Source organism: Chelon labrosus (assembly GCF_963514085.1).
Source record: "Chelon labrosus genome assembly, chromosome: 14".
Lineage (NCBI taxonomy): Eukaryota > Metazoa > Chordata > Actinopteri > Mugiliformes > Mugilidae > Chelon > Chelon labrosus.
The window spans coordinates 3,563,815-3,573,949 of record NC_140347.1 but is presented as its reverse complement, the minus strand read 5'-3'; the positions used below and the strand labels follow the sequence as shown (position 1 = coordinate 3,573,949).

Sequence of the window (10,135 nt, the reverse complement as noted above, 5' to 3'; positions counted from 1 at the left end):
TGACCCTGGTAGCCATGACAACCAGACCCCAACCAGCTTACACACGTTCACACACGCAGCTGCTGGAAAACATGATCTGCCAAAACATTAAAACCCCCTCAAACCATTACTGCAGTACTGTAGGGGGCCAGAACCTGACATTATGACCCCCCCACTCCAACCCCCCCCACCCCCCCTCCCACTATAGCATTACAGACACAGACTGCCAAAACATTATGACCACTTAAGCCATTACAGGACTATAGTTGGGCTGCAGAATCTGACACTATGACCCCCCTCCACTCCATTTAAGCATTACAGTAATAGACTGCCAAAACATTATGACCCCCTAAACCCATTACAGGACTATAGTAGGGAGCCAGAACCTGACACTATGACTAATGGTAGAATTAGTGGCTCATGTGTGTAAATATACATGTTAAAAATTACTATTTGAGGTGTGCTTTTTCAATACACAACCCCGGCAACAGCCCACTCGGCACTTCAAAAATTTCCGCGGGAATTTTCTAGTTGACTATTAAACGCATTATTTGTCCTTTCAACAGAAGCAGCATTTTAGAATGACTTTATATCACTGTTAACTGTGAACTTTAACTCGTTTTATGTCTTCAAATGCCGAATTTCAGACGGCTAATGTGTAGTGGCCGAGTGAATGTCAAGTCCATGTGCGAGCAGCATTAAGGTAGCTAACGTTAGCTAATTAACATTAACTAGCAAACACTCAAATTATCAAGAGTTATGTTAACTTTGTTAATACAGTGTGGATGTGTGATTGTGTAGTTCTTTGTGACGTTCAAATATTATAGTGGAATAGCGAAGATTGCTAGTGTGGGGAGTTGGCTAAACTAGCTAAAGTTCATGTTAGCTGGACTATCCGTTGCCTTTGCATGAGCGGGTAGACATTAACTCTGGGTACTGAGTAAGCGTTGTCTTTTGTATTTTAAAGTTACTGCAGGTGTTACTGACAGACGTTGTCGTTTTTAATGTGTTGGAGACATTAAATTTAACCCCGAAACCCGCACGTCTCTGTCACGTGACGCTGTTTTGGTCGGTCCTGCACGCGACTTCAAACCCTAGCGGGAGCGTTTCAGAAGCGATTAGCCCGCCAGACTTTGTTTACTTGCTCAGATTTTTGTCATTTTCTTTCGTTTATGTGCTTCTAGATCTGCTTCTCCGTGTGTAAATATGCTACGTAGTTAATTAGTTTCTCTTTTGTCTGTTTTTACTACCGGTAGTTTGCGCGGTGTGTTTTATTTTGAAAATCGACCGGATCCTCTCTGCTTTTTCTGTGTCCGGCTTCTGCCCGCTCGAGGTGCTCTGTGTTGAAGCGGGCTGCCCGCGGTGTCCGTCAAAAATAGATCAGCGGAGGCCCGCTTTGGTGACGCTTCCCGTACCACGGCTGCCGGTAGGTTTTGAAACATTGAATAGCACATGTAATGCGGACGCGCCCGGTGGTTTTTGTATTGTAACGGTAGGATTAAGTAACGTTACTACAGCAATGTAAAGTAAATCCGTATGACAGTTGGGCACCTTCAGGAAGATGACATGATTAAGTTAAATTAAATCTTACTGGTCATTTCTGCAAAATAGCTGATTATTTCCCAGCAGTTTGGTGGCTTGAAACAAACTTTATTATACTCAAAGTGAACGTGATTCACCTCAAAAGGTGGCCTCGCTTCTGGACTGTTCAGTTGAAATGCATGATATTCTTATGTATGTTATGTATATTCTCAAATTTGAGGGAATACAGTGCATATAGTTTTTGTTTATTGTAATAATGAGCACATGAACTTTAACCATGAACTGTGCTGATACTCTCTGCAGGGAATTAAGATTTGCACAAGGAGCTTTAAATGCTAATAGTAATAGTAGCTGTTTAAAATTGATATACTGGAATATTAATATAAAATGATGGAAAATTTTAAGTTCTTGGATTTTGGAATTAATCAATATCTTACAAACGTCTATATGTGTTTTGTGTTACCCTTTCTAACCACACCCTTAACTTTGGATGCATTGCTTAAAGTATAGTTGGTACAAAAACATAAAAAATAATTTTAATTCACATTAAGTGTTTGTTTGAGCCCTACTGTAAAAGGTAATCCAGATTCAGTGAATATTAAGTGAGTAGTGAAATGTTATCATTAGATAAGCAATGGTTTTCTTGTTTACACAAGCTTTTGTTCCTGTGTCCTAGCATTTGCAAAGTTTGGTGTCCCAGCTGTAACAGAAGGTGTGAAAGTTGTCGACAGTTCAGGGACTGAGTTGGATGAAGATGTTTTTCAGGATGTAGTAACGGATCCCTCCACTGGGGTGTTAACCATCAAATATGACTCAGGTTTGTTTCTGTTAAATTTCTATTATGTTATGATGTTTATTAGAAGTGACAGGTTAGGGTTATCAGCAAACTCTATATAATGTGTTCTTATTTCGATTTCTCAATTCATGATTAGAATCTGTTTCCACGGTAGCCTCTCCTGAGCAATCCCAACCATCATCCCTCAATTCCTTGGACTCTGAGGACACAGACATCATTTCCGATAGTCCCTCCAGAAAACGCCAGAGGTTGGACGCAGAAGCTGAGCAAGTAAGTTCTTAGAAATAAGTTCTTATGACATTTACGTGGTTGGAAGACATTGTTGATCTCATTATGTCTTGAAGTTTTTTGTTTTTTAGCTCCTGAAAGTTTTTTATTTTATTATAATAAAGTGTACACTTCAAGTACATCAAAGTTATTAAAATCAATTAAATTTATATGCTTGTTTTTATTATTATTATCTTTAACAATAAAATATAAATTAACAAATCCTCTCTGTAATCCTTATAACCATGTCACTGTCTGGATGGAGCTCTTCAGTGTTTGTTACTTCGGTGCAGCCTTTACCTGAATTAATAAACTGTCTGTAGTCTGCTGATTGTTCCGCCGATATCTTTGAGATTGAATCGGGACATCTTTAGCCATGATATGAATTTATTTCCAGCATTTAAGTGAACTCTGATTTGCAGTGGATATAGTCCTAATGTGCTGAATTGTTTTGTATTGTGTTTCAAGTTGGTGGAATCCGTTCTTACCAACAAACCTGGTGGGGAACGTGTAATAAATGAATACAGGCGAACCAAATCCTTGACTGATGAAACCAGACGAAAAATGGTCAACATACTAGCAGCTGACATGACAGAAAAGAATGGGTAATTTGTTAACAGTCCTTGTGTTCTGCTTAGAGATTAATTTGAAATCGAAATTAAATCCAGTGAATATAACCGCAAACCCCTTTCTCCTTGCAGTACATCCCCACCCAGACAAGTGAAAGAAATGTACGCCAGAGGAATAGTGACCTTATTCCCCTACCTCAGTGACCCATTCTCTAAGAGTGGCTATGTGAGTTGCACACAGTAATGGTTGTAGTAATGTTAAATGCTGTATTGAAAAATTTTGAATCCTATCGGAGCCTGTTGTTTTCACTTTTAAATGTTATTAATGAATGTCTTTTTTTTTTGTTATCCTTTCATCCTCCAAGGAGCACTATTATGATGGTGTGAGTGGAACTGGGTACTTGGCCTGGAGGATTAAAACTATCTACTAACTACAGCTGAAGACAGGCGATCGTCGTTTGGAGGTAATACTGGAAAAATGTATGGAACAAAACAGTCGCAAGATCAGTTATTGCATTTGTTGCACATAATGTTTAAAATAATACAATATTTTTCTTGAAGTCTAACTACACCCTTCAATTCCTCTGACTTTGATTCAAAACAGTAGACATTTTGAGCCACTTTCAATGCACAAAATAATAGTAATAATCATAAGTTGTGAAGAAAAAAATGTCAATATTAACACCAGCACTGATATGTTTCATCACAGTACAGTCAGTAATTAAGTTTATACTTTTGGTATAAAGAGTAAAGAGTACCTCTTTAAAAGTTTGCCAGGTTTCTAAAACTGTTTTTGATATCAGTATTTATAATACTGTATTTTCCCATGTTATGTAGAATCAGCCAAAGGATCATCTGGTGAAGCCATGTCTGGAGGACCAACTGTCAGACGAGAGTCCGAGTTCGATCCAGAGACTGCCCTGACTGAAGATGAGTGCAACGAAGCAATCTCATTGATGAAACATTCAGCTGATGAGGACACTGTCAACAAGAAAATGAAACTGACGTTTGTGTATCGCCGCAACATGGTCCTTGACCCCCAGCAGTCGAGCAACATACTGTCTGACTTTCCACGTTTTAAAGACGTCAAAGGCTTGGTAATTATCTATCATTATTTTGAAAACATTATGACAGTTGAATAGTTCTTATAAGACGGTAGACAGGCGTTGTAGTAATACCCCAATAACTATCACCCGTTAACTTTGGTTGCCTGAAATTGAAATTGTCACCCATCACCACCCCACCCCAGGTTGAACAGGATTTCATTCTGATGTTTGGAGAGGATACCTCAAGCAAGCTTCTGGAGAGGTGGCCGGTCATGTTCAAGAAAAAGATCATCCAACAATGCAGAAAGCTTCTATCCACAAGTGAGCTTGAAGAACTCTTGCTGGCAGCTGATCCTCCTGAGGATGGCACTGAAGTTGATGTTGACTTTGGTAAGATAATTGTTCGTGTTCTTCTTCTGCTGCTCTCATATACTTGGAATATATAATTATCATATCTAAACATTTACATATCTGGATGTGTGATAAATGTAAGAGGACATTATGTACGCAGTATATTGAACAAAACTTCAAAAGCACTGAAGTGTTTGTCCCATGGTTTGATTTGGATAACTTCTTGTGATGATATAAAACTGCTATCTTTCCGTTATTGTTTTTTTTTTTTTTTATTTAAATGCTACTGCCATTGCAGAGCCACTGAATTTTGTTGACAGCCCGCATAACTGAAGTGTGTTGAGATTGAACACACGATTGTTGTTACAGGTTGGGACAGTGACCTTTCGTCGGTTTTATTGCTGCTACACCTGATTCCACCCTCTGCTCAGGGTCGGAAGAGACCAGGAAAGGTTTCGGCATCCCAAGCAGAGAAGCATCTTGTGGTCTTCAAGAAGGTTTGTGTTTTTGGAGGTTATTGAGGGTCAAATCTTATATAATTGCCTAATAGTTGTAGAATATGGTCATGCACAATAAGGCATTAATAAAGTGCTTTGTAATGAGTACTGACAGCCAATATGATGCTAACGTGTATTCTAATAAGCAACTAGTTGGTGGTGAATATGTCTCACTTAAAGTATTATTATTTAGTTTTTCTGTTCTTTTTGTTTTGGTTTTATGTATTACAATTGTCCAATTGTAATCATATCTTCATGTGTTTGTCTTCGCAGAGTGGAACAAACATTCAAGAGCATCTCGATGCCATCACCACCAGAGCTCAACCCTATCTCCTGGCTGTTGGAGTTAAGAAGAATGCAATCCATCAGTTCTTCATCATTCTTGACAAGAATGCCATACCTTGCAGGTCAACCTCTTCTCTTGGTGCCTTTGATGAACTGTTTAAGGCTCATTTTGTGTTTGGCACATCATACAACAGCATGCTCCACAACATGTACACTTTTATCCAAACCACAGTGTACAACATTGATGTCGGCAAGGTCAAGGAAAGTCCTCGTGTCTCTGAAGTTAGGGCGAGGTTGCTTCATTAGTGCTTGAAGTTTCTCCTCTATCATGCAGTGTTTTGTTTGTCAGGCTGAGTTAACAAGTTCAAATATGCTTGTTAGGCATTTACGATTAGTTCATGGTTACTTACCTGGAAAAAATCTCAGGCTTAAATGTGCCCAGACTGGATGTGGATTTGTGTTTGGTACATTTTCTGGTTTTAGGAAACATTTAAACACCAAACACACTGAGTATATTGACCAGGAGGTTGACACTGATGTTAATTTGAGCACAGGAGAGGTGGTGACAGCTAATGTAGATGAGACAGCCACAACATCGCTGACGGGTAACAAAGATGAGGTAACCACAACATCTGAACTGTTGAGAAACTCCAATAGGAGCACTCTAGATATGTGTGCTTCTGCTGTTGCACAACTCAAGGCAGCCGGATTAAGTCAATCTGCTGTAAATAGTTTTGTTTCCTCTATGGAAGAAGTGTGTTCTGAGATTCATAGTCAAGCTAAAGATGCAGCTTTACAGTGCTTATCTCCACAGGAAACAGAGGTCAGGCTGCATCCTGACAGGGTTCTAAAGATGTTGAACATAAGTGAGCTGCGTTACTTCAGACCATTTGATGTACAATTGAAGTATGGAACGACAGATTCTTCTTTCTATGTTGTTCCATATTGTCATTTTATGCAGACTTAAGGTCAATGTTTTAAATGTAGATTTGTATTCTACATGAGATGTTTTGATGAGATGATATTTCAGCCTGACATAGTTGAGAGCTGCTAATAAAGTTCTTAAATGCATTATTTTGTGGAAACTTGTGATTTTTACTCACTTAATGGTGTTGCATGTAAGTTGACACTACAAAAGTGTAAAATTAACACTGCTAAGATTTATTTTCAGAAATGGTGTCAAATTTCATTCACACTATACAGTGTTAGAATTTTACTCTATAAGAGCTTGTTTTTCACTGCAAGAGAGTAAATTATCAACACAGCAGTGTGTAATATCAACACTTATTAGAGTGTTAATCTGTACTGGAATGGAACTCAATCAGAATTGATTTGACACCATAGAAGAGTGAATTATCAACTCTACCAAGAATAATATTTACACTCTTCAGTGTTATTTAACCTTTGGTGTAAAATTTCAATAACACTATTCAGTGTAAGCGAGTGTTAAATTTTTACTCTATTTAGAGTTAATTTAACTCTAAATTCTAAACACTATGGTAAGAGTTAATTTAACACTAATTCCGAGTTGGACCAAATACACTCGGAAATGGTGTTAAATTTAACTCTTTAAGTGTTACTTTAACACTGCAAAATTTACTGTGTAGTTTAGTGCGTCAGCGCCGCGCGTTAGCGTGGCAAATGGTAATGCCAACATTAGTATTGGTAATGCTAACATCTTTTTCCTTTTCTTTTTTTAATAACCCCGGCAGCAGCCCTCGAGTCACTCTCAAAATTTCCTGCGGGAATTTTCTAGTTAGTGCCGAGTGCCTATGACACGAGGCCACTCCTCCCATAGCAAGCTATGGGAGGAGTGGCCTCGTGCCATAGGCACGAGGCCACTATTGATCTTCTGCGTGTTTCTTTGCAGTTTTATTTTTACTTATTATTCATTTTCCGCCCTTTTTCGCCGATTAATGCGGCCCGAACCGGCGAGAGGACCCCAACACATGATATATCAAAACGTGTGTTTTGATCCCGAATCCCGTGCTATTACTTTTATAAGGGATTCGTGAGTTTTTCGCGAATTTATTCGCGAAAAACCGCGATAAATTTCCCATTGAAATGAATGGAGAAGCCCGAAAAAATAAATAAATCAACAGACATTTTCAACAATGAACTGCTCTGGCATACTTTAACCGAGAGACTTCATTTAAACTTTAAAACGTAGGTACTCTTGCCTTCTCTTCAGAGATTCACTTCACTTATCGACAACTTTTACCGTTTTTAAACTATGAAGCCTCAGAGTTGTGTAGGTTTTTACTCAAATTTCAGGGTTTATAATGGGTGTGTATTGCGCGGAATGTTTGTGCTAGAGTGGATGACATCATCAGCTAGAGTGAGGAGGAGAGAAGAAAATTAGTCAAAAAACTGCACAGAAACTGCTCCCATGGCCACAAATTTCACACGACAGACATAATTTATACATAGAAACGTAGGAAAATTTGTCTTCTCACTCATATCCGTCTGCTAAAGCTGTAAGTCTTATAGTTTTGGCGTCAGACACAAAGATGCGCCAGCAACACCCATCCACAGCTCCATAGACTGCCATGTTAAAAAGGCAGGGAAATTTCTGGAGGAAAGCAGACGTAACCTTTCTTTGAATCGCTTTAAATAGGTCACATTTCTTCATTTTACCCACAAATTGCATATGTAGACGTTCAGGAAAGCCTCAAGATGCCCAAAGTTAAGTCGGTTCAATGATTGGAAATACGGTTTGGCCACAAGTCCTTCCTGTTCGAGGCGATTTTTCAGCATTTTCTCTCTCTCTCCCCGTCTTCCAACTGACATTCTGACAGGAGCAGTTGACCCTGGTAGCCATGACAACCAGACCCCAACCAGCTTACACACGTTCACAGACGCAGCTGCTGGAAAACATGATCTGCCAAAACATTAAAACCCCCCCAAACCATTACTGCAGTACTGTAGGGGGCCAGAACCTGACATTATGACCCCCCCACTCCAACCCCCCCCACCCCCCCTCCCACTATAGCATTACAGACACAGACTGCCAAAACATTATGACCACTTAAGCCATTACAGGACTATAGTTGGGCTGCAGAATCTGACACTATGACCCCCCTCCACTCCATTTAAGCATTACAGTAATAGACTGCCAAAACATTATGACCCCCTAAACCCATTACAGGACTATAGTAGGGAGCCAGAACCTGACACTATGACCCCCCCACTCCAACCCCCCCACCTCCCCTCCCACTATAGCATTACAGACACAGACTGACAAAACATTAGGGACTCTCAGACTGTTACAATGGGGAGACTAAACCGCGGAGTTAGCCTCGAGCTAACCGCGAGCTAGCCTCGAGCTAACGGCAAGCTAACCGGGATTTAACCGCGAGCTAACCGGGACTTAACCGCGAGCTAACCGGGATTTAACCGCAGACCCGCGGGAGTTTGCTGCGAGCTAACGTGGAGGCTAGTGGGGTTAGCCACTAAAACTGTGTCAAACTGAAAAATATATTATTCCATCACATAAAGTACGAAACGTTTATGGCTTGTAACAACATTAATGATAGTATATATATATAATTGGAGTAATTTAATATAATATGATGTTTTTAATGAAATAAATAATGAGCTGTTGAACACTCATAAGAGTTATATTAAGTATGTTACATAACATTATTTGACATGTCTATTTGTCTGCATATAGTTTTCCTCCAGCTGATCCAGACAGACTGCAGTGACGTCCAACATGAGACAAAGAGCTGGACTAACAGGACAATTTGAAGGTCTTCACTTCATCGCTGATTCCTTGTTACAGCCTGGATGTGTTAAGTTTAATATTGATGTTTTTCTAACTGTAAGACTGTGCCGTAAACTGTTAAACTATTGCTCAGGTAGGAGTAATGAGTTTTATTGTTGAAATTATTATGATTAACGATCAATTGTTACGATTTGCTCGTTCTTTGTCTGGGGATCCTAGTGAGGATGCCCCTCTTAAAGGTGGGGGTGTGACGATCCCTCCCACTCTCTTCCTTATTTGATGCTGGCTTTCAGGTGGAGCTGGGAGGGCTCTGCTGCCTGTACCTGCCCTTCAGTTTGTAGAAGGGCATAAAGGACGACCCTTCTCAGTGTCTCGCTCTCTCAGCCAGGCCTACTGCATCCTCCTCATCCTGTTTGGTTTGTTGTACCCTGCATGACATCAAACTCACACCCATCCAGTCAGAAGGAACCAGGCCTTAAATGACTATTTGAGTTGTGCTTTTTGTTATAGCTGCTGCTCATGGGAGTAAAGACATGCTAATTGCTAACATTAGTGGCTAATGCTTTACTACCAAGAGCAGCCAGCGTGCTAGCTGCTCATGGTAGTAAAGACATGCTAATTGCTAACATTTGTGGTTAACGCTTTACTGCCATGAGTAGCTAGCGTGCTAGCCGCTCGTGGTAGTAAAGACATGCTAATTGCTAACATTTGCGGCTAATGCTTGACTGCATGTAAAGACATGCTATTTGCTAACATTTGTGGCTAATGCTAGAATTAGTGGCTCATGTGTGTAAATATACATGTTAAAAATTACTATTTGAGGGTATTGTGAAGCTATACCACACGAAGCCAATGCTAAAATTAGTGGCTAGCGAATCATGCTAATTGCTAACATTTGTGGTTAATGCTTTACTGCCATGAGTAGCTAGCGTGCCAGCCGCTCGTGGTAGTAAAGACATGCTAATTGCTAACATTTGTGGTTAATGCTTTACTGCCATGAGTAGCTAGCGTGCGAGCCGCTCGTGGTAGTAAAGACATGCTAATTGCTAACATTTATGGCTAATGCTAGAATTAGT

The 10,135-nt window shown here is 39.9% G+C and overlaps 1 protein-coding gene across 1 annotated transcript; it reads left to right on the top strand.

Annotated features, from left to right (window-relative positions):
• The first annotated feature begins 516 nt into the window (after positions 1-516).
• Positions 517-6,188, top strand: LOC311498936 (uncharacterized protein). The gene is made up of 4 exons (XM_084559734.1): positions 517-4,250; positions 4,403-4,589; positions 4,920-5,047; positions 5,321-6,188. Exons 1-4 carry the CDS (start codon positions 4,020-4,022, stop codon positions 5,636-5,638), a joined length of 864 nt encoding a protein of 287 aa, XP_084415860.1. The 5' UTR covers positions 517-4,019; the 3' UTR covers positions 5,639-6,188.
• Positions 6,189-10,135: the final 3,947 nt, after the last annotated feature.